Source organism: Chinchilla lanigera, unplaced genomic scaffold, assembly GCF_000276665.1.
Source record: "Chinchilla lanigera isolate Chin_1 unplaced genomic scaffold, ChiLan1.0 scaffold00009, whole genome shotgun sequence".
Classification (NCBI taxonomy): Eukaryota; Metazoa; Chordata; class Mammalia; order Rodentia; family Chinchillidae; genus Chinchilla; species Chinchilla lanigera.
This window is the reverse complement of record NW_004955410.1, coordinates 3,609,657-3,635,027: the sequence shown is the minus strand read 5'-3', so window position 1 is coordinate 3,635,027 and position 25,371 is coordinate 3,609,657. Positions and strand designations below refer to the sequence as shown.

Sequence of the window (25,371 nt, the reverse complement as noted above, 5' to 3'; positions counted from 1 at the left end):
AACACCTGGCCATACCACTAATAGAAAACCACAACTGGAATACATTTCTGTTAATAGAAGTGAATTAACATTATATGGAAAAGTTTCCTGAGGAGGTCTCACATATATTTTTAAAATTACATGATACATTGTAATCATAAATATATTTCTCTTTTCATCACTAAAATAACCAATATTTCTATACTATTTAACATGTCAATATATTAATATTTAAAATGTTGTCTGATGTATCGTCTCTCTTTTCTAGTTGTATTCCTGTTTTCTAAATGATTATCTGCTTTGTCATTTGATCCAATTTCTTTCCTGAAGAAAACAACATATTGGAAATAATATGAGGTTTTGGCTCCAGACAGGGATCCATTAAAATCATGTCAACACCTCACACTTGTGAAATTGGCCTGTGTTTCTTCTCCTAGATAGATAAACTGAATAGAGAGAATCCGGGACAGGATATTTCCCTTCAGAGCAGTACACTAACGAAAACGCTTTAGTTTTCGTACTTCTCAGGGCCTCCTCCTGCCCCCTTGACACACACAGTCTTAACAAAAAGAGGACCTGTCACCGAACTCTCTTTCTTAGAATCACAATTGGCTTTCATGTTCTTTGACTGCCACATTAAAGACAAAGCTTCACTACCAGCACATCACAGGAGAGAGCTGTCTTATCTACCGCACTGGAAATTTCTTTCAAATCTCTACACTAAATTAAGTCCATGGTTCCAGACAATTTTCAAAAAAATACACTTAAAAAAGTACTCTAAATGTACTACATGGAAAGGGACACCACTCGTGGGTACAAATGGTCAACAAAATTCCTGAAGAAATATTTTAGAAATTAGACTGTATACCATCATGCCATGAAATTACTTCCTAAAGTAATACAGATATCCCAAACATACTAACAAGAAAGTGAATGTATCTCCACTTTTGGATTCCTACGAGACTGTTAACCAGCAACTAGTTTTAGGAAGTTATTGTATACCACATTTAGGATTTCACACATATTATACTACTTCTTCAAACCAAGAAAGATAAATACATTTTGACCCCTCTGCTAGGTTAGTTAAGGATGAGCCCCATTTCATGATGAAAGAGCAATCTACCGCTCTGCCAGCAGCAGATGAAATGTAAGCTGGCTCAATCACGCAAAGTGCGCATGGCCGTGGTACACCCGGGCTCGCCCGCAGTGCAGCAGGATGCAGGGATACAGGAAAAACCCTTAAAGGGAGACAGGTACTGTAAGAGCAGCACATCTTCTAGGGGTCACCCTGGGAAGGGCTAGGGGTTCTGAGGGGTGAGCAGGAGCAGGCATGGCTGTAGGTGAAGTGGGGTACCCAGAGCTGAGGGCCCTGAAGCTGCCTGAGGCCCTAAGAGAATACAGAAAGGCAGCCAGAACTTGGAATTTACTCAATGGGTCGTGGACTATAAAAGAGACTAAGTTTCCAGCAGTAAAATTAATTTCCCCACCCATGGGAAAGAAAGAGACAGCATCTAAGCAAGTTAAATTCCCTACAAGAGAATCACAGTCAGATTTCCGCCTATTAACCATGTAAACCTTGACAACCCCTCCTCCAATACTTGTGTGTCCACTTCCTTCACAAGGAACTCGTCTTGGTCCGGCCATCAAGAATTCCACAGGAAGTTTCCCCTCTGACACTCCAGATGGAACAGGAGTCCTAGGCGCTTGGCCACGAGTGCCCGGTGATACTCTAATGAGTGGCCTTGCTGTGGGCCCCTGAGGAACTGCAGGAACTTGCATCAGCCCTCCAGGAAGCCAACTCCCGAGGCAATAGCTGTGAAGAGGTAGGAAGAAAAGTTCTGTACAAACATGACAAGGACGGTGCGCGGGGCCGGTCAGATTCTCTCAGCCTCAGATAACAGCGTACGGAATAGCACAGGCAGGAGGAGGAGCAGAAATGAAGTCCATTTGAGGAAAGCAGTATTCAGGAAGAGGGGGCAAAGGAAAGGATGGCTGCTGCGGGCAGATCAACAGCCTCCCCGGGATCTCCACATCCGGGTCCCCGGAACCTGTGAGTGTGCTGTTCTACCGCAAACCAGAATCATCTGCAGAAGGAACTACCTTTGCTCATCAGCTAAATCACGGGTCCTTGATAATGGAAGACAGACAAAGCCGTGAGGAAGCCGGAGAAACGTGAGCCTGAGAAGAAAGCAGCCCAGCATCGCTGGCTTTGAAGACAACAAGGGGCGACACAAGCAAGGAATGACAACACTGTGACAATAAACCTGCACTGTTTTAAGCCAGTAAACATACACAAGTTTTCACGCAATGACTTAGTCACCCTCAGGTCCTCCCTGATGAGAGCAAACCACAATAATTGGTGTCTGGAGACACCGTGGCTCTGGGCCATGATTCTACTGACCAAAGTATCATCTAAACCCCCAAGTTCTTGCTCCAATGCACACTCCCACTGAGTTCCCTTAAAATTCTCAAGTTTTCCATAAGTAGCTCTGCAATAAACTTGCCAAGTGATTCACTGTTCCTAAAAAAAAACAACTCCAAAGACAACCTCCGTGTTTCCAAGGTGTGACTAAGAGCGTGCCTCAGGCAGGACTGCACTCTCCTCCACCAGCCACTGGAGTCTGATGAACAAGAACAAGGAGCTGCACTGTGACCAACGTCCCTCTTCCATCTGTCTTCAGGGAGTAATGAAAATTAGCTCACGGGCATCCAAGCTACTGTGCAATGTTCTAAAAGAACACCTAGACAGAAAAACTGAAAATACCCATGTGGACATGCCTACCTCGTACAAAGTGTAAATGAACCGGATGAGTAATTACAGTTCCACCTCATAATAGTGGGAGTGAGATTAAAGGAAAACGTTACCTCCCCTCCCCCATCACTCTCAATCAGCTGACACAACTAAATTTAGAAATCTTCAGTACTCAATGACAGGTTCACTGTCTCCTCAACTCTTTAAAAGCCCGCGAAATCAATGTCACTAATTTTAATTGAATTTTACAAGACATGGTTTTACTTTGGGGTATCTTAAGGTTGTTTTTGTTCCTGTTTTTGTGGAGCTCCTTAGACCTTTGGATTATTTGTCTCCTAGCAACAGAGAGTAACTTATCTCCAAAAGCTTTATGAACATAATGTAACAGAAAATGCTCCCACCCACCCCCGAGCCAGTATACTTCAGCTTGTTAACTGACCAAGTAATAAAGAGTTCCTGTTCTAGTTCAGGTTGCTTCTGACTCCTAGAAACGGCTGGTGGTTGTGATGCCCCAACTGACAAGCCCTTCTGCCTCTGTACTTCCTGCTTGCTTATCCCATATAAGTCCTAGACCACCTGACCAATGCCCATCGAGTTACATAAATCTGCCTCCAAATCCTGGGTGTTATTTCAGTGTTGCTGTTTTCCATTGCAATAAAAGAATAATATAATGTTCTTTCTTGGTCACTTTCAAGGACTAAAGTTCCCTTAATGAAATAAAGTTTACAGTGATTCAAAATAGGATGAAAGAATTCTTTTCAAGTTTCACAAGTCTCATGTCCATCCTAGATGGCCAACACGGACCTATGTTGACATAGGAAAAAATTTCTTCATAAGGTAAAGAGGAGCCAGTGACCATCACATGCTTAAAGACAGTAAGACCATAAAGACAATAAAATAAAACTCTTTTCTTCTAAGAACATTAGTCAAGTTTAAAAATGACCTAGTACTTTCTAATTGTGTTGATCTCTTCAACCTCTGTCTTCCCTGATAATATACAATCTCTGAAGCAAAAGTGAAAGTTTTCAAATGTTTATACTCTTTAGCACTGTTAGTATGTTTTCAGCTAGGTTTATTGCCACTGCATGAAAATTTAAGGCAAAAATCACATATACAATGTATGTAACCATCCTGTTCATTTGTTTTCTAGGTAGGCGCTTGTGCCGCTGAGCTATATCCCCAGCCCAGTGTTCATTTGTTTTCTATTTCCGTTACTCAGAATGTAAGCTTCAAGAAAATGAAGACCTGTGTTTATTTTGTTCATTGGTGCATGCCCAGCACACCGTACAGTATGTGGCAACACAAACACTGATCTCAAAGATTAGGGAACGGATACTGACACCGAGTACTCTCTCAGGCTTTGCTGGGGGCATGCTTGAAAGTCAAAATAAAACTAAGAAAAACAAGGTAAAGTAATATGTACTGCAGTGACATAATGGAACACAAACATGTCACCCGTACAGCAATCTAAAATAACAGAGTCCACATATAAGCTAAGGTCATGGCCAATAAGAAGTAGTGATGAGTAGTTGGTTTAATGAAGAGATGTGTAAATTTATGTGGTCAAGATTCACAGGAAAGTAAAATCACTTGGGCCATGACAATCAAAATGATGGGACCATAGTCTCATTTCAGAGGAAATGTGCCCTTCAGCCAAGGAAGAAACAGGTGAGTGTGTATGTAATACACAAACTACTAGAAAATAAAAATTGAAAGGCTAACTGGAGTACAAATATAGAGTGGTATAAAAACCAGGATACATGTCTATACTTTAGTCTTTAATCAACTCCAAGCTATTTTAAGCTAATAATACCTAGTTCTGAATTTCCAGTCCCTGTCAAAACAACTTGTACCCAGGAAGAGATCAAAATACAAACTTGCTTACTATAAAGACCGTCTGAATACAAACATGCATTTGAATCCATGCATATGTACGTTCATACACCCAAGTATGTACATTAATATGCATACTTTCTGACGATACCTGTAAGAAACTGCTGTTCCCCCACCTGTTCTACTTTTTCTACTTGATATCATACAGCTTCTTAGCTGGGACTGTACTGTCGCATTTCAAGTGGGACATTAGCTTCAAGAAATGATATTAAGGAACAATAAAGTGAGAACTAGCGAAGTTCCACCACACACAGCCGCCTGCCCTGGTTCCTCTTCACAGGAACCTGGTACTGACACTTGTGAACAAGACACAAGAGAGAGAAGAGGGCAAAGTGCAAACAAAGCACAACCATGGAAAACCTTTCCCTATGAACAACATGCATAAGAGCAGGGATTCCACCTACCCAGAGACACCGGCTACCCCTGGAGAAGAGAAACTAACCTACAACAAGGACGAAGGTGAGTGTGGAGAACATGCAGAGCGAGATGTTTTGTTTTCAGGACAGAGACATTTCCAAGATCAAATAAATCTTCGAGAACACTTAGTAAATACAATGTTAGGGACGATGTAATCTAGCTTCTTTCCCTGTCCACAGCGGAAGCTATGTATAAATTGTGAACTGTGTATGTATTTTAACCAGGAAATTCACATGCAGTTAGAAATGAGAGAGATCATACTACAACCTATTAAAACTAAATTAAAAAAATAATTAACCATAGGCTAAGTGAGCTGCCTGGTTAATGTCTCTAACCCCAAATGACCTAAATTCATTTCACTACCAATAAAGAACTTTAAAGCAGCTCTATTGAATTTGCCCTTAACGTCATCTTTTTAACATGTGGATTTTCTAAGGCAAAACTGCTACCTACCAATGTTGACAGGCAGTGTGACAAGTTTACATTCACTTAAAAACTTTTATGTATCATTTGCACTTTGAATTTTTAAATTCCTCAAGTTTATACTTCTTTGTGACAGAGTACTACCCCACTGTATAAAAAAAGAACAAACATCTTTTTTAGCCTTTCCTCAGTCAATGGGCATTTGAGTTGTTTCCAAGAGTTAGCTATTACAAATTGTGCTGCTATAAACATGGGTGCACATACATCTCTGTGGTATGATGTTTTCAGGTCTTCTGGGAAGATACCCAGAAGGGGAATAGCTGGGTTGAATGGGACCTCTCATCCCAGTTTTTGGAGGAAACTCCACACTAATTTCACAATGGTTGCACCAGTCTACACTCCCACCAACAGTGAAGAGGGGTTCCTTTCCCCCACAACCCCTCCAGCATTTGATACGGGTTGATTTCTTGACGACAGCCATTCTTTCTGGGGTGAGATGGAATCTACAGCAGTTTTTCAAGCTGGTGCTGCTGATGTTTGTTTAACCAGGCAGTCCCTTGCTATGGGGTGTCCCACGCATTACAGGACATTTAATAGCCTCTGTTGCCTCGATGACAAGGAGTCCTGGTAACAGCACATCTCCATCACAGTGAGGATGATCACAAATGTCGCCTAGCATTCCCATGTGTCTCACTGCTAGGCAAAATGGCCCGTCTGGGAATTACTTGAAGAAAAAAAATAATAATTCTCACTCAACAAAGAGCATAACTTAGTGTTAATCAATGATTTATACTGGAAGAGAACAGTAAGATTAAAAAAGAAAATGTCTTAATATCTGTTAATAAAATACTGAAAGTCACCTTAAGACTACAAATCCCCTTGGAATTTATTCTGTGTCTTTGGAAATGAATGTAATTAATTACTGATTTTAAAAATGGTATCTTATTCTAAAACCTCAAATGGGGAGAGGGAGCAAGGAATCTGTTCTCTTCACTGGTAGTACATTTTGCAGTACAATATGATCAAATCATACGGTCACTATCAAATAAACTCTTAAAGTGTATTACAGTTAAAAAACACAATGCCACAAATCTCTCTCAAAATATTCCCCCTTATTTCAAACAAATCCTTCCATTGTTCTGGCTGCTCTCTGGAGGAGCAGTTCTCAAATCCTCTTTCATGAGTGTCTCTACAAGGCGTGACCACACACACAGTGAATGTGGCTGTCAAGGGCCATTCCAAGGAGAGGCAGCCTGGCGAAAGCATGATGCTGTATTCCATACACGAACAACAAACTGACAGAGAGAAATCAGGGAAACCACGCCCTTCACAATAGCCTCCAAAAAATGAAACACTTAGGAATCAATCTAACAAAGTACAAGATTTATGAATTGAAAATTACAGTACACTGAAAAAGGAAACTGAAGAGGGTATCAGAAAATGGAAAGCTATCCCTTGCTCGTGGATAGGAAAAACCAACACAGTGAAAATGGCCACAATCCCAAAATTGTTATACAGATTTAATGCCCTCCTGACCAAAATACCATTAGCATATCTCACAGAACTAGAGAAAATAGTCCTAAAATTCATCTGGAACCAGAAGAGACCTAGAAGAGCAAAGGCAATCCTGGGCGACAAAGACAAGTCAGGAGGCATCACAATCCCTGACCTGAAATCATACTGCAAAGCTGTGATAAAATCATCATGATACTGGCAAAAAAAATAGACCTGAGGACCAGTAGAACAGATGAGAAGATGCAGACACAACTACAAACACACTCAGCCACCTTATCTTTCACAAAGGCGTCAAACATGTTCCCCAAAAGAATAAACTAATAAACGGTGCTGGAAAAACGGGCCCTCTATATGCCAAAGACTAAAACTAGAGCCATGTCTATCACTGTTCACTAAACTAAAGTTAAAATGGATCAAAGATTTAAATATTAGAACACAAACACTAAATCTACTGGAAAAAAAAGTAGGTAGAAATCTTGAAGACACAGAGGTACGCACAGTCTTCATGAACAAAACCCAAACCTCAGGGCAAACACTTCAAAGAATCAACAACTGGGATCTCATCCTATTAGAAAGCTTACGTACTTCAAAAGAAATCACCAATGAAGTGAAAATACATTAAAAATAAAGTCCAACATCATTGGTCATTTGAGAGATGTAAATTAAAGCAATGAAATTTCATTTCACCCCAGTAAGAATGGCTACCATCAAGAAATCAACTGACAACAAATGCTGGAGGGGCTGTGGGGAAAAAGGAACAATTCTCCACTGCTAGTGGCAATGTAGACTGCTACAACTACTTTGGAAATCAGTCTGGAGATTCCTCAAAAACTTAGGATTAGAGGTCTGTCCTATTTAATCCCACCATTCCCCTTCTGGGTATTTTCCCAGAAGAATTTAAAACATCATACCACATGACATATGTGCACCCATATTTATACCAGCACAAGTTGTTATAGCAAAATCTTGGAAACAACCCAGATGCCTATCAACTGAGAATTGGATAAAAAAAGATGTGATATTTTTATAGAATGGAGTATTACTCAGCTATAAAGAAAGATGAACTCAAGGCTTTTATAGTAAATGGATGCAACTGGAGACCATACTCATATGTGAAATAAATCAGACCCACATGTGTGAATATCGTATTGTCTCCCTAGTGTAAGAATCTGAAAGAGTAAATAAAACTGAAAGGTTCAATAGATATTGTGAAAGGAAAAGAAACTGCTCAATAGCAAAGAACAACTGGGATGAGGAAAAAGAGAAAAAAAGGAAAGAAGGAAGGGCAACATAAATATATATGTATACACAAGATAGCTAAGATAATTGTATTACTAATTTCTATTGGTTTATTGAAAGGAACAGTTAATGTTTAATTGTTTGATCAATCTTGCATACCTATATCTGGTAATCTGAGCAACGACTTTGAAGATAACAATAAGTAATAGAACCATCACTGTTGATTTCCTATCAGCTTGTTTTGAAGTTCTATATCGATTTTATAGTTTTTGTGTTGCTTTGTTTTTGTCTTCATTTCTGTTATTTTGTTTTTGTTCTTTTCTCTTTAAAATAACAATTACAAAAAACATGCTGCTGTGTCCCCATCCACCTACTCACCAGATCTTGGACCAGGTTACTTCTGGCTCTTCCCCAAAGTCAAAACAACCACGAAAGAGAAACATCTGAGTCCTGTCAGGACACTGAGGCAGCCACACAGCAAGACTAAAGACACTCACGGAAAGGATTCCAGAACATCCTGTTCCAGGCACCGGGTGTCATTCTAACCGTGAGCACCTCAGGCAGGAGAGCAGGGCCCAGTGGGCAGCCCACAGTGAGGTCACCTTCCAAGCAGGACCCGCAAAGGGAACCGAGGTGAACCTCTGGCCCTGAGCAAAGACGACCAGCTCCAGGAACAGAACTGCCCTCAGAACAGGATCCTCAACACTAGGAAACCAGGCAGAGATGGGGATCTACCAGACCGCAGCCATGAAACCGGGCCCGGTGCTTTCAATCGCAGTCCAGCCCAGTCCTCTCCTTCAGCCCGGCGCCCCGCAGCCCTCACACCGGTCTCCCCACTGTCTTCTCGGACTTTCCTCTGTCAAGGACCCCTCTTGATCTTTGTATGGGCTGAGCACTGGGAAAGCTTTTCCTCCTGTAAATTCACCCTGATTGGCTGACTTTTAATTTCCTTTATCACTGAAGCAAAAGCCTCCACAGGCAGGCGGCAGAAGAACCCAATCATCTCCATTAGTAAGATGCTCGGATTCCCAACACCCCGACCATGAGAAGACACAGCAGGAATGAGGTCCAGTGCAGCAGGAAGGCGTGGAGCTCTGCCAGGCCAGGCGGGGTGAGCACCACCAGATGCGACATGGTCAAGCACTAGAGCAACACACAGGGCGCCTTGTGCAGGACACAAAGACGTGTGCCTGGAATCCTGTAGACCATGGGAGAAGCCATCAGAGGGCCTGCCAGAGGGGGTCAGAAGGAACAGACCAGGGAAGAAAATGCGCACTCCCGGTCTGGCTTCCCGTGAGGACCCATGGGTGGAACTCTCTGCCTCCTCCAGAAGGAAGACCAGGAGACACCAAGCAGGAACAGCTCATCCTGTCCCCAGGGCTCAGACCAGGGGAACCAAGTTCAAGGAGTGCTCACTCAACCGGGGTTCACGCATCCCAGGAGCTCAGAGCAAGTGCCCTTCACCTTTACACCCAGGCACCTACAGTACTGGCCCCACGGGGCCCCTGTCCCACCTGTCCCTGACAGTAAGATGGGCCCGCGCGGACCGAGGAAGAACTTCAGCTCTTCCAAGCATGAGCTTCACTGCTGCTGCCCAGTATGGATGTGACCTTGTGAGGAAGTCATCAGCACTACTACATAAGTGTAAGCACAGTGACAGCACACAGGACTGGGGGTCTGGTCTCCTCGCCTCCTTCCCCTTGCATAGTGGCTGGGAAGGGACAGCCACCGGAAGGGTCACCTTAGACCCAGGCACGGAAGCCACACGCACAGAGGGTACCCAGCCCTGACTGCTCCCCTCTAGGCTGCCACATGGGAGAAGAGCACACACTCACCCCATCAGCTTGTATCACAGTGGCTCAACCTGAACCCCAACTAACACAACAGAGCACCCCCAACTGGTGCACCCTACAAGTGGCATGCCTGGACTTCTAACGGTGCGTCAGCAAATGGTTTGTGTAGATTGTGTCATCAATCCCAACAGCCCAGTGACAGAATCTTGGCCATATCACAGGGTCAATAACTGGCAGGACCAAGGGACAACAGTTTTATGAAAGACTGAGCTAAAATATTACGCATGCTTTCCTCAGTTGGAAGTCCAGGAAGACAGAAATCAAGTCAGATGTACTTTCTCCACCATCACTGCCGTTCTTTCATAGCTGCTCATACCAAACCTTCTCTGCGCACCCCAGCAGGCCTGGAAAGTTCAAGATATGCAGATGAATCTATGTCCCAGAATTTCCTTCCACTATTTTTTTTAAGGAAATTCAAATGGAAATGTTCATGAGTGGATAACTGTTGGTAACAGAATGGCAGCTTCTTAAAATTTGTATCTTTTATGAAAAGAGCAGTATCATAGCCACATATACCAACTAATTGGGGATCTGCTCACTTGCTAAAAATACAAACAGGAATATAAAAGTGTGAGATATTAACATTATGCTAAAACACACAAGAAGTTTTTGCTTTGCACAGTTGCATCCAATTTAGTAGCTGTATCATCTAGAAAAAGATTTCAAGCTTGCAAAGAATTCCTCCAGGCATATGAAGCGTGGAGTTGCTGAGGATTAATGAGGAAAGGCACAAAAAGTGTCTCCTTCAGCGCTAGAATTAAGGTGGAGGAAACAAAGTCCTACAGCTGAATTTCTAAAAGTTCTAAGAATTAAAATGCATACTTTCTTTCCTGTATTTTTTCTTCCTAGAACTATTCCATCTATTTGCTGGATGAAGATACACAATAACTGATGGACACACATATCCTCCAAATAAATAATGCAATGATTCCAGAAGAGATATCTGAAAACCCAAATGGATCTAGAAGATAAAACTATTGCCTAACCACAGGATCGGCAGATAACCTGGGGAAAAAAATCTCTCATCCACAATGTCCAAGTATTGAATTGATCCAGTAAGAGTCACCCACTACCCCTGAGTTCACAAAGCAAATTTCATAAAATTGGAAGGATGTATTATTTAGGCAACAGGGCTCCTAGTATTAGTTCTTGGCCTTGCTGTAGAATGCTAGTTGTACTGGTGAACCAGCAAAACAATCACACTACTCAATTTGAGAAGAATCATCACTCCACAATACAGAATTCCAACCCAGGGACCTACCAAATCCCTCCACGTATTCAACTCCTCACCACCGCAGGGTGTCCAATCCCCTCCGCCTATAGCCCGGGAGGGAAGAACTGGCCTAGCATGTACAGTGCCCTGGGATCCATCTCTGACCCTCATGAAAACAAAGAAAACAAAACAAACCAAAAAACCGACAACAATGTCCTCCTCTCAGCTCAAAGCTCACACTCAACCTGCACCCTTCAGCCAGTTTTGCGTTAGGTCCCCACGGCTAAAACAATACCTCCCTGTTGTCCACGTCCTGCACCTCCTGTCCAGGAAAAGCACTGAGGCATATGGAATCTTCTCCTTGAGAAAGACACTCTCCATGTGCCCTAAAACCTGAATTGTATTTCCAGTAATGAATTCTGCTCCGTCTCTAACACACACGTTACGTAACATATAGTTATTTTATTTATAACTTTTCTGCTGCTGTGCCGATGTGTATCTCATCAAAGAACATTATGTGGACTTATCCATTCCATTTTGTTACCCAAATCCAGACAGAGTCATTCTCATTTATCCACACTGACAGACTCCTGAGTCATCCCACTTCACAAAGCCCGACAGAGACCAGGGCAGGCTTTTCGTGCCTCCTGATTCACTGGAAGGGCAGACGGCTGGTGAAGCCCCACATACAGAATCAGCACCAAACCAATGTAAGCTCGGCCGGGCAGGTGGCTCCTGAGGTGGGCGCGCCGAGGGGACCGGCTGAGAGCGCCGTGTTTCTAACTCAAATCTGTCGACGAAGACAGCTGTGTAAACCGGAAAGCAGTACCCAGCTTCCCTTCCTCCATCTCACTGAGGTTGAATGACAGCTTTGCCCTCAGTCAGTGACATAGTTTTTAAGTGAAAATTAACAAATAATTCTTGCTGGAACTTCCACCAGCTCCGCCGCTGTCCAAGGGGCTCCCTGGCTCCCTGGACACTGTCCAGTTCAGCTGTGTGTTCATCCCAGGAGCCACGGCCCATCGAGAGCCAGCTCCCCGAAGCGTGCAGGCAGCTCCAGCCCAGCGGTGGAGGTGTGGATGAGCACATGCCCTTCTCTGAGGAGAACTGAGCCCCGCTGTCCACCCTGGCGGCTGCCCAATGTCAGGCCATTTCTCCTGCTCCGTGAGGGCGGAGAGAATTCCCTGTGATCCCCGGAACTCCCTGGAATGCCTTCTGATTCCAGGTGCATTCCTCACCCCACAGACACAGGAGAGCCTCCTCTCCGCAGTGCGCTCGGGTGAGACGTCAGATTTCTTCAGACTCGGGGAAATTCTACACACGCAGTGAGGCACCTTGAAGACACGAGCCGAGCCTAACGTGAAACCACCTGCACTTCACACCCACGCTGTGCACGCGGCCTGAAGGTCATTTTTACAATACTGTAGAAGGTTTCTCGGGGAATGGGGGTGTTGTTCTTGTTGGACTTGTTCCTGTTTGTTGGTTGGTTTTTGGTTGTGCTGGGGATGGGACCCAGGGCCTCGTGCACGCTAAGCAAGTGCTCCAGCCCTGAGCCGTAGCCCTAGGCTTCTGCCTCAACTGTGAGCCGGTTCCTGGGCTCAGGGCTGGAACCTTCTACCTGGGCCATCAGGTCAGAGCTCAAAAGACCTGGAGTTTAGAAGATTCCGGATTTCAGATTTTCACATAAGGGATATCCAACCTAAACTCAGGGTTGTTCAACACAGTCCTGGTTTAAAACCTACAATTAATGTGTAAGGAGATTCTAGAATAGCTGTTTGCCTAACAAAGCATTTCCATGCATCTCTATGAACACATCAGGTGATGACCAACTCCAGCTCCTCCACAGCAGAATGCCCACACGCAGGCTGAATCTCCCTCATAACACACCTGACCTTATGCGAAAAGTCAAGGTTAAAACACGGCACACTGAAAACACCGTCTACAGTCACTTTCAGGATGAAATGGGATGGAAGAAGACAAAGAATTTTTAAATTCAAAAATGATCTAGAAGAAAACACACTGCCGATGACCCCCTTCAAAGCTCTCCCCTCCTTTCCAACACACTTTTCCCGTCACGCCTGCCCCTCCTTGAAGCTGTTCAGGAAGTCTGCTGCCATGAGTGTCTAGAGCTGAGTTGGCTTCCTCGATGTCCTGAACTGATCCAAAATGTTTCCCTCTCCTGGTCATTTCGACTTTGCGGGAGAGCTGGAAGTCACACACCGCCGGATCCAGGGACTAATGCGGATGAGGACACACTGTGAGGCTTTTACCAGCCTGCCTTTCTGGATGGCACTCAGAGGCAACATTCACCACATTTTTGATCACAACTCGTAAAGACACTCAGGAAAGGAGTCCAGAGCTGCTTCAGAAAGCGGTCAGAACAGTGGGAGGAGTGTACGCGGCTGCAGGGGAGGGTTCTGAGGGGGAGTAATGGCAGTGAATCTTTTACTGTAATGTGTTTTAAATGTAAACATTCACCTTATATTTTGATCACGCCTCATCTAAGGTGTATGTGAAACATAAATTAATTTCCTATTTGGAGTTTGGTCCCAACACAATTTCTGAATCATGCATATGCAAATATTCCAAAATCTCGAAAATCAAAATCCTAAATACTTTCTTCCCAAGCATTTACATTCATGTATCATACATGAAACTCCTTCTATACTATTTCTCCTTTCATGGTATTTCCCCCACCATATTTTTGGAATATACAAGGGTCCAATGCCTCTCTGTTAACACAGGATTTGAGGGCACTCAGACTGTTAGGGCGTATCACCTACACTGAAGTGGAAGTAGAGAGCCCTAGAGAAATGACATCTAACTTTTAATAAATCTTACAGATTACACATGCAAAATGCTCTTCCCCAAGAAAAATGACCCGCTTAAGTTGCTATACAAATATTTATATTACATATTCCTGCTATTTTCAAAAAACATTTTCAAGCAATTTTCAGCCAGGTTAGCTATCATAAAGCAAACGGCCTCATATAGTATCTCCATTTCTGGCACAGAAACAATCATTACCAATTTCAATGAGGCACTCGAGTTTCCAGTCATGGATATATACTCTTTGCAATTTTTAAAAAATATTAAATCTTGTTATGGTTTGTGCCTGCATGTTCTGTCAAATCTTCATGCAGTCACGCTGCGCGTTTCTAGATTTTTGATTGATCCATAGTCCAGTGCTGGGATTATGAGTGTGAGTGCTACACCTGCCCCTGGGGTGGGTGGTTTGCAAACTAAGGGAGAGAAAGAGGCTGCGTGCCATTGCTCCTCCCTTTGCTGTTATTGCTTTTGCTGTTTACCACCTGCCATGAACTACTGCCCTCTGCCATGTGTCGTTCTACCTTGGAGCCAGCCGAGTATGGATTGAAACCTCCACCAACAGTGAGCTAAATAAACCTTTCCTTCCTTAATTTTGAGTGCCAGGTATTTTGTCTCAGCAATAAGGAAAAAGTAACTAAGGCAACTGTAAAATAAATAAGTTAAATGAAGTAAAATCTACGGTTAAGCAATGAAGACATGAGGATGTTCTGAGACTATTTCGAAGACTACAAGACTTGAACGCACCACTGTATATGAAATTCTACAGTGTACTGTGGAGAATGGAACACCATGGTAATCAGCGCACAGCACCTGAGGCGGACGTTGGGGAAAGTGTACGCAACAGAGGGACGCACACAGCGAGAACAGCGTGTGCACTGTGGGGCAGAGAGAAAGCCCCGCCAGCTGCACGCGTGCTTAGTACCATAGGTCTCCCAGTTTCCCTGCTAGGTCCCCACGGGAAACTGCGCCCCAACTGTGAAACAGCTGCACCACCTCCTAGAATCAGAACTGCAGGCAGAGGAGGCAGAGCAGGAACAGGTTTCTCGGGTGGGCCTTACTCACATCGACGAGCTGGGTGACCCCACTTGCTGTTTTCGCCAGCGTGACGAGGTCCTCTTGCATCTTATCCACCCATGACTTGATACTGCAGAGAGGAGAGAGAGAAGGTTCCATCAGCCCCGTAGCAAATAAAGGCCGCACACTAGTAATTCACAGACGTGCTTCAGACCATGCACGAAACGGCTTCACAAAAAAAAAAAAAAGTGGCTTCGATGCCTTCCTTTCTCTTTTACTCCACAATGTCCACCCTCCCGTTCCACATTCAAATTGCAAAAGCACTGAAACATTTAGGATCCTGGAATTTCCCCAAATCAAAAAGACAAAAATAAATGCCCATGCCCATAATCCCAGCACTCCGGAGGCTGAGGCAGGAAGGTTACCGTGAGTTTGAGGCCAGTTTAGGCTACATAGTGAGTTCAAGGCCAGCTTGCACTGCACAGTGAGACCCTGTCTAAATATTTCCACTATTTAACATTCCATTATCTCTGTACTCCACAACCCACTGGACCATCCTCCTTTTTTAAAAGAAAGACATCAGCTTTTAACAACTGCAAATTACACAGCAGCAAACGTCCTCATCTGCAGGCTTGAAAGGTTTTGTTTCCCCACTGAGGCTCTTAGATTTGGAATTACTCAGTTAAAGTTTAAATTTTAAAACAATGGTTTTGATCATTAAAATTATGATTGAAAGACACAACTGTAAATCCTTTTCAGGAATATTCTTTAGATTAATGCAAATAAGCAATGGATATGAGGGCATTTTACACAAACCTAAGTCCATGTTGTAGCTTAACTTTTTCTGGCATAGAAACATTACTGAATACCACACATTTTCCCTCGTTTGGATCAATGTAATTAAGGAATTTTCAATTCCTTCCTATACTTAATTTATTCATTCTCATGCTATGGATCTAGTGTATGTATCACTTTCTCCCCAGGCAAATGTAAGGAAACACTAGTAGTGTATTAAGAATGAGAGGAGATGGTCTAATATCTGAAGTTGAATTTTTGTCTACATACATATGACACGACACGTGAAACTTAACTACTTGTGTCTCCTCTTCCTTAGAGAAGAATCCCAACACTACATCGAGGTCACAAATCCCTTTTCAGAAAAATTTAAATGTAATAGAATAAAAACTTAAATGTGGAATAAAAACATAAATTATTTAAATGAAGTTTAGGAGAAACACATAAAAGAATGAAAAGCTGATAAACTACAGAAGAAAAAAGAAAACTAGAATTCACAAAAAAAGAATGAAGTGCCACAGAGAAAAACACAGAATGATCTACATGTAAAACAAACTAGTTACTAAATGAAATACATTAAAACTAAGAATGCTTTACCACAAACAAAAATAAAGAAGTTATTTTTTGTTGTTTTTTTTGTTTTGTTTTCTTGTTTTTCTTCCAGTACCAGGAATCGAACTCACGACCTTGCGCTTGCCAGGTAGGTGCTTTGCCACTGAGCTAAATCCCCAGCCCCAAGAAGAGAAGTCATTGAACCATACTGTATAAAAAGGATAGAAAAATACACAAATACCAAAAAAAAAAAAAAAGAAATTACAGAACCATTAAAGTGAGTGCACACTTAATGTTATTCTTATATTAGTTCGCAATACTTATGAGCTGGTGTATATATTTGCAAAATGCTACAAATGCTAACCAATCTGTATTCTTAGTGTTATTATTAGATCAATATCACTGTGCTCCACTTTTACATTAAGAAAAGAATTGCAGTGGGGTGCAGGTAGAAGCGAAGACCACAGACACTGTTTTCTAATTTGTATCAGACAATCTCTCTGCGCCATGCAGTTACTAAATGAGCTCTAGAAGCCAGAGAAAATAAATCACCTCTTTTTGCATGCAATTCCCAACACTGACAAACAGTAAGAACTGTTCCACATCCTCTGAGAAACAGAGACAAAGAAGAGAACTTAGCTCATGCCTTCTTGTGGGTTTGTGGCAGAGACCTCTACTAATAAACACGGATCAAAAAGAACGCGTGAACTAACTGAACAGGATGTGACGTTCAGGAGCAGGAGGGCCCCAGGGACAGCGCCGTAGTTTCTAGGAGAGCATCGTGAGGTGTGACTGGAGGAGAGAAGACCTGACCTAAGGGCATCGTGTGGGAGGAGCAGCATCTGTGGTCCAGCATCTTGGTTTCCTGCATGACACTGCTTCTCTTTGGCTGCGGGGCAGCACACCTGCCTCATGGAAGTGTCCAGCGGAGAAGGCAGGAGCAATGGTTCATCAAATGCCAAGGGCCTTTTTGGGGGCCGTGTTCACTGCTAGTTACACATTCTCACTGGACGCTTGGTGCTCCTTCTCCGCCTGCCCTCCCACTGCAGCATGTCCATCCCTGTCCTTTCAGAGTCAGAAGGGAGGCGCCCCCCATCCTTCCCAGCCCACAGTCTCTCCCTGTGCCCCGGCCAAGGCGCACTCTCTCCTGGACGACACTGAATGCACTGTCACAGCCCCCTCCCCTCTCTGGAGCCCTTGCCCTCTGCGGCTGCCATGGTAACACTGTCCTGAGGGGTCCCCCTTGCCACTACTCATTCTTCATTTTCCAGAGCACTAACTACTGTTTACTTTCTCCTCCCTCTGTGCACTCCTCTGGGAAGCCGGACACTGCTATCCACAGTAATCCTCAACACCACACCTGTACATTCCATGGAGACGTCTCTCCTAGACACAGGACATTCAGCTGCCTTGCCTATAACTTGTTGTCTAAACACCTGTATACACGTCTCCAAAGAGCACCTCTGAGTGACTCAATGAACACAAACTTTCGGGCTGGGGACCCCGCATGTGCAGAGTCCTGGTTTCCATCCCCAGCCCAGGGCTCCAGGGGCTTCTTCAAGGCCTCTCTAAGCTGTTCTTTCCAGAGCTTTCCGTATCAGAGGCTCCATCATCAGCTACACAGAGAAGCCCTAAGGCATCGGGCACACTTTCGCTTGCCGACTTTCCATTTCCAGCAGGTCAGGGAACCGTGCAGTCTGCAGTCCTCACTTCCTGCTAAGATGCTTGCTTCTGCTTGGCTTCCCCTCTTTTCCCCTTCTCCCTTTCCCCATCACTGAGTGATCTGTGCCCTTCTCATTTCCTGTGAAGTAAACCCTCCCTTCTCACTTCCTCTTCTTCCCCTAAGCCATCATCCGCTCTGCGGCAGGGGAACGTATTTTATCACGTTCATGTCTACCTACTTGGTCTGGTGGCTCCGGGCCTCTCCTGGTCTACTATGCTCCACTCTTTTGAGAATACAACCTAAGTGCTTCAGAATGCTCAGACTTTTGGTCTGGCCCATGTTTCCTGCTGCGAGGGTGAAAGAAGCAGATGAATTAAGAAAGAAGCAAAACAAAGACACCAATCATGGCTTCGAAGGAGGCTATCATTCAACAGAGACTGGCCTGTGAAGGAAACGTTGGAGGTAAAAGTTGGGGGGAGTAACTAGGACATCCATAGGGAAAAGCTGGGACAGCTCCACTTTACCTGTGTCTAGGTTCTTTGTGATAAAGGAGGCAGAGTCACCCGTTCAGAGATAGTGAAGATGAAGGCAGGGGGTCGAAAAGAAAGTTGGAGGTGTGAAGAGCGGGCAGAGAGTATTTAAGGATTGCAGTGCACAGGGGTCCTCGGTTTCCATTGGTTCTGATCGGGCCGCAGTGTGACTGACACGAGTCCTGGGGTGCTGAGGGCAAGATCACACAGCACCGGTGCTCAGATGAATGTGGGCCACATCCCAGCAGGTGGAACAGGGGATGAGGAATGGCGTGGGGAAGGTCCGGACAGTTTCAGGTGCCAGTTGCACCAAACACAACCAAAATATTCATTACAATGTCATACTTCACTTATAAACAGCATTTGTTTTCTATACCATGTTTCCTAATAAACCTGAACAAAACCCTGCAACACTATCTCTAAGAAAATGTGGAAATACAGTACCCCCAAGCTTCGAATCTTTCTCATCACCTTTTGAATACTGAGCTGAACAGCTTTATTTAAAAAAATACTGTGACAAAGAAAGCCAGGAAGCAGCCTGAGTACACCGACTCCATTTTAAACCACTTGAAACAGGGGAGAGGTATTCTAAAAGAACAAACTCTGAAAATCACTATGAAATACAAAGACTGCTCTCAGAAAATTTAATAGCTTGTTCAAAGGTCCTTCTCTCAGAAGTAAATATATATGAGGCTCTCCACCCAGATCAAGCAAGACCACCGAGTCCAGGAGTATCCAGCTCTCCCGGAAAATCGAAGTTGACAGACAGCTACGGGGTTTCCACCAGAGCACACCTTGGGCTTCATACAGGAGAGAGGTGTGCATCCCTGGGCTTCAAGTTTTGGGCGTGCCAGAGCCTTCCAAGTGAGGAGACCAACCCTGAGCCTGACAGGAAGTCAGAAGAGAGACCGATGGAGGGTGAATGCAGAGGGAAGCGGAGAGCAGCTCCGGAGAGCAGCTGAGGAGCCAGAGGTGCCCGTGGACACATGCCTGCCCCTTCCCACTGGGTTCCCCCAGCGCTGCTGGCCTCAGTCCTGGGCCCTGTCCTGTGTTCTGTCCTCGGGCCCTCTTCACGCTCCTAAGGCCAGTCCTCTCCTGACACCCACGCACACCTTCCTGTCGTTATTTGTACTTCTTCAAAATCTCTCATTTCAGGGACCACCCTGACTCAGGTCATTCCTAATCTGAGCTCCAGCTTACCTCAGCGAGCATTTGGTCACCCCACTTCGATGCCCCACCCTTGCTTTCCAAGATGTGTAACATGAAGCTCCACGTCTCCCCACCCCACCCCACCACCCACCTGTGTCCCTGGCTCCCTCCTGGCAAACCGTCTCCCCAACACCCCCACACAGGCCGCATGCCGCCACTCTCTCCACCCAGCCGACCCCCAGCCCTCTGCCAGGCGACGGACGCAGCATCTCCAGCACACCGCCCAGCAGCTAAACGTATGGAGCCTGTTTCCTTCCGGGCTGAGTATTTAATATGCACTCTCTTATTCAGTCCTCATGACAACCAGCGCTCACCTTCCACAGGCAAGAAAACTTGTGGGGGAGGAAAACTCGAAGGAAAAGCCCAGCCCTCTCCTAAGACGCTTTCCTCCAAACAGCCTCACACATTTCCGTGCCCTTCTGCGTTCCTCTCCACACGTGGCTCTCAGCGTCTCCCTGAAAGCATCAAGTTCACTGTGAATCGGCACCTCCCGAAACACTGTGATTTCGCCCTTCATAACCCAAACTGGGTACAGTGCCTTCTGTCCCTAAACGCCAAAAGCCCTCTCGCTGTGCCTTGTGTTTATCTCCTTACATTTCCAAGGTGAGGGGGACATATTTAATGTTCACTTATCACTACATCTGTAAGGTTTCTAGTAAACACACTTGAATGTAGCAGGCACATAAAAACTCACTGAATAAAGAGAAAAATACAGGGAAATTAAACGCAATTCCACTTTCTTTTTACAATCAGGCATCTTCTCCCATAGTCCACATCAGAAAACAATTAACTGCTGGACATACGCATTTATAAATAGCATCTACTTTTTTGACAGATGGCAGATTTTCAAAATGTGGGCCTAATCCTGAAAGAATTATTAAATCTCTGGATGTCTCCTTAAAATTCCAAATATTTCAAGTGTATGTGTGTGCAATCACACAGAAAGGTGTTAGAATCCCTCTTCGTCCCAATAACAACATATTCAGAGTAGACTAACAGTAGGTTTGCAACTGCGGGATGTTGTCTACAGAGTCGATGTAATCTGAAGCATTCACTAAGCTAAAACTAAGGCAACCCTAAAAACTGAGGCAACTATTTCATCGAATAATTAATAATATTTTACATCTTCTACTTGAATTTACTGTAAGGAAACAGTCAAAATTCTGACAGCAAACATGTAAATTATCCATATTTTCATTAAATTTGAGAGAAAAAACTTGCCATTCAATTAGTAGTGTCCCATGTGGGGCTGGATTTGCTCCTAATAGGCTTTCAAGAGAGTAATGCATAGTTCTGAAAACTCCTTGTTTTAAAGAAAGAAGGAAAGAAAAATGGCAATCCATGTCACCGTGTGTCCATTTGAGGGACACCAAATCCAGAGAAAGCGTAAATTGCAGCCCTGTGTAATCTACTGTAAGGTAATAGCTGAGTGGAAAGTGTCAAGTCTTCCCAGTTGTTATTTCATTGTTGCAAAAGCTGAGCTACAGAGAGAATTGGCCTAGTTGAAACATAGGATGCAGTGACAGCTAAGAGTCCTGCCCCAGACAAACTGTCCTTTCCTACATTTGATAGCAGTGGTCGTGTGGCGAACACAGTAATATGTATGAAACTGCTCCTACTTGTAAGGATAGAACAGTAAAGCAGGGATCCTTCTTCCACATCCCATGGACTTGTTCCACTCGCACTTATCACAGAGACAAAGAAAGAAGACAGGCTCTGGCTGGCCACGCAGAGGAGCAGGAGGAGGTGTGCGGCACGGGGGAGGAGGCCCGTGTCCCTTGGGGCCTGTCCTGAAGCAGAGGCAGTTCTCCTCCTAGGCCACTATTTTTAGGAAATAATGTTATTTTTAACCCAAGGAAATAAAAACATAGTTATGCCTTGTGGAGCAGAGAAAAAATTAAAATATCAAAAGATCTGAAGAACAGACCATTTCACTTGTGCTGATACATAAACAGCTTATTCATAAATTTGAAGAGATAAGATCCTATATTTCAAAAGTCAAGCGCTCCATTTGCCATAAATCTTCTACGAATGCCAAGCAGCTCCTATTTTTGTTATATAATAAACCACCCACAGTGTCCCTGTAGCTGGGTAAAAATAACATAAGTAAGCCAAAGATTCGGATAACCTAGACACACCAGTTTGCTAAAAATGCATTTTCATAGCATGTATATGTATACAGTGGAATACCTGTGTGCGTACGTGTGTGTGTGTGTGTGTTTGTGTGTGTGTGTGCGTGTACAGGGAGATCTTGGTCACTACATTAAATCGTCAGATTACTGGTGAGATGGATACCATGCCAGGAATGTTAGTCCCTGAAATTATTCTCAATTGCAACTATTTTCAATAACACTGCTAGTCTGTTTTTGGAAAGCTGTTTCGCCCGTGGAATGCTTTCATATTTCATTTTTGTCTAGAGCAACCCTGGGAAATGCAGAAGGGATAGGACCATGTTAAGCAGAGTAGAAAGGTAAAGTCTTTAAGAGTAGAAAAAAAGCTTACATCACTAAACTCTGACACTTAAGCTGTCAGTGTTCCTCTGGCTTCATTTTCTGCCAGGCTTTGCGTGCGTGTGTGCGTGTGTTTGTGTGTGTGTGTGTGTGTGCGCGCACGCGCAGTTAATCCACTTTACGGATAATCATATTCACGGTTCTCAAAGGCCAAAGGTTCTTTATGAGATCTATCTACTATTCCACCATCTTGAATTGATTGTTGTTTTATCCAAGCATTTTTAAAAATTGCTCCATTAATATTGTCTGCCTCAGCTGCAGCAATTTCTTTCCAGCTTCCAAACAAATAAGCAATGCACTGTAGGGCTGACCTGAAAGGAATTTCACACAGGAGCTGGAGGGGAGGGCTACGCACCCAGCCCCGCTCCCTGAGGCTGCCATCCTTTGTCTTTTATCCCTCACATCACAGTTAGTTACAACCTCCAGCGCAGTCCCATGTTGCCTGGTGCCAATGGAGGTGTCCCACATGGCCACGCAATCTGCTGCTGGTGCTTCTATGAAGCAAATGAGCTGAATTTCTAATTGCTCATTACAGAACCTCCATTCATTGTACTGAAAACCTTTCCCTTCACTGTTGTCTGTGTTTTTCCTCAGGCACTGCAGACTGCTCACAAAATTTATTTTAGCCTAATTCAAGCGTGTAAACATTATTTAATGTCATCATAAAATTTCCTCATTTCCTTTTTTCTCAATTATTATCTGGGCAATCATAATATTTCCAATACTGCAAAATACTCAAATATTGATTATATTGTGATTGGAATGTAAATGGCCAACCTCTCTCCTCACATGGATTAATACTTCTAGTCAAGCTAGTGTAACTGCTTCAGAAACACATCCATTGGTCACATTCTGCCCCTCTAAATCACTTATGTTAACTCTCTTCCATGACCAAAAACCATCCTTCAAATCTACACTTTAGTGTTTTCTTGCAGTCAATCCAACACTTCAGGTGTATAAATCTTCCCTAATTTCTTAAATACGTGCACCTTGTCCTATAAACTGTCATGTATATCAATATACTGTCTTAGGGACTGTTATTTCTCCAAAAATATTTAGTTCCCTTAAAGGGATGGGTTACAGCTTACAGTTCTGAATTTCACAAATGTCCAGCATAGTTTCGAAAATACAGTAGGTGTCCCTGAAAGAACAGATTATATCCATCGAGCATGTATTGCCAGGAACTTAAGCTAGCATGGTATATAAACAAGTTCTTTTAGTGCTCACAAAAATTTATTAAAGTAGATTCTATTGTGAGTAGAAGAGCCATTTGCCCACAGGAGAGAACTACCTTAATTTATGCTGATCTGCACAGCAATATGAAACAGTGTGGTTCTTATCCTTAAACCACCAGAACAGACCTCAACTCCGCTGCCTTCAAAATTTACAAATATTTCCTGTTTTCTGTCTTATAGACCATCATAACCCTGCTTCATGGATGTAAAGCTAAAGAATGACTTTTACAGAAGCCTTGTGTTTACATAGCAAGAAGAAAAGTTAGTCATAGCAAATAAAGATCTCAATATTGTGAAAACCCCAGAATTCTCTTCCTTGAAAAGTCTCTGTGGAAATATGCACAGGAGTACTTAAATGTTGCAATTTTCTTCACGTTTTCATCAGGATTATCAGATTAAACAAGCACTACTTATTTTATTTACAACCAGGACTGCCGCTGCTTTCAATAACATCACATGACATCGCCAGTGATTTGCATTAGGCCCACAGCAAGCGGCAAGCGCAAGATCCACAGCACACTTGGCAGGAAGTAGCAGGTTAAAGGTAGAGTCAGCCCTGATGTGCTGTTATACAGAAAAGATTCTAAAAAGACATTAAGTGCTTCGGTATGAGCAGACGAACAAGATCATTTTATTGGCCTTTCTTGTTTTTGTGACACAGGTTCAAATATACAAACAAAAGCATGAATATGAAAACCAGGGTTCAGTTTCCACCTCGGGTGCTTCTGTTCAATACAGTCCAGCGTAATTTGCCTGACAGCTGTTCCAAGACAGAGTTTACTTTACAATCAAAAAGCTGTCAAGGCAAGTAGATTAACTTGCAAATTAGAAGGCAACTCTCTTTCTAAAGACCATCGGAAAGGGATACTGTGAGGTTAGTCTACCTCCACTAATTTTATCAATGAAGTACAAGGTTCTGGAGAAATAAGAAAGAATTCTCCCACTGGGAGATAGAAAATATCTTTCCAGCTCAGAAAATGATTGCAATGTAATTGCTTTCAACCCTTGTATCACCACAGACTCAGGCAGTTCCCGACCCTTTTCACCTGAGCTGCACCCCCCACCTTAAGACCTCTGATCCCAGAAGTCAGCTGCCTGATGGGAATCACAACCAGCTTCCTTTCCCGGTCTGAGATGTGTAAACGAAACCTAACTACTTGTTAAAAAAACAAAATCTAACTCTCTTGCTCATCAATGTAGTGAACAACAAACACTGTGTTTAAAAACAAATCTAAGAGTGGTCAGATACACAAGGATAGAAAAGGAGATATTGGGTGGAAGAGACGGGCAGGTGTGAGTGAAGGGATGCAAGGAGCACAGCGGCACACAGAGCACGGTTAGAGAGGTAAGCACAGCACGAGGACCAAAGTTAGTGAAACCGCATTAGGGAGTAAGACCTTGTTTGTCCAATAAGGAGGTTTTGGTGACCTCGGCCCACACTGAGCAGGAACAGTGTGAGACCCCGCACATGCTGCCCTGCGCAGTGCTCTGCCCCAGCTCCACGCTGCGCGCACACGGCGCACCATGCCACAGACCCCCAAACACACAACCCAATTTACTTTTAAAAATGAATGTGTGTTTATCAAACGGCAAAATATGGTATTTTTGGCATTCTTAACTAAAACCTTTTCCAAGAACGTGAGGCACCGGTGAAAGGTGTACGTAAAAGTCAACTATAGGAATAGAAGTCATTTTTAATTTCCTACTTGCAACCTCAAACATATTGTTTGAACGATTAGCTTTGCAGAAT

At 43.6% G+C, this 25,371-nt stretch overlaps 1 protein-coding gene across 4 annotated transcripts in view; it reads right to left on the bottom strand.

The window, feature by feature from the left end:
- Cacna2d1 (calcium channel, voltage-dependent, alpha 2/delta subunit 1) overlaps nt 1-25,371 on the bottom strand; it is a 419,185-nt gene that overhangs the window by 328,555 nt on the left and 65,259 nt on the right. For all 4 annotated transcript variants that reach the window (XM_013510508.1, XM_013510509.1, XM_005377191.2 and 1 more), the window contains exon 2: nt 15,176-15,257. In XM_013510508.1, coding sequence (XP_013365962.1) covers nt 15,176-15,257 — 82 coding nt within the window. The remainder of the gene's footprint in view (nt 1-15,175; nt 15,258-25,371) is intronic.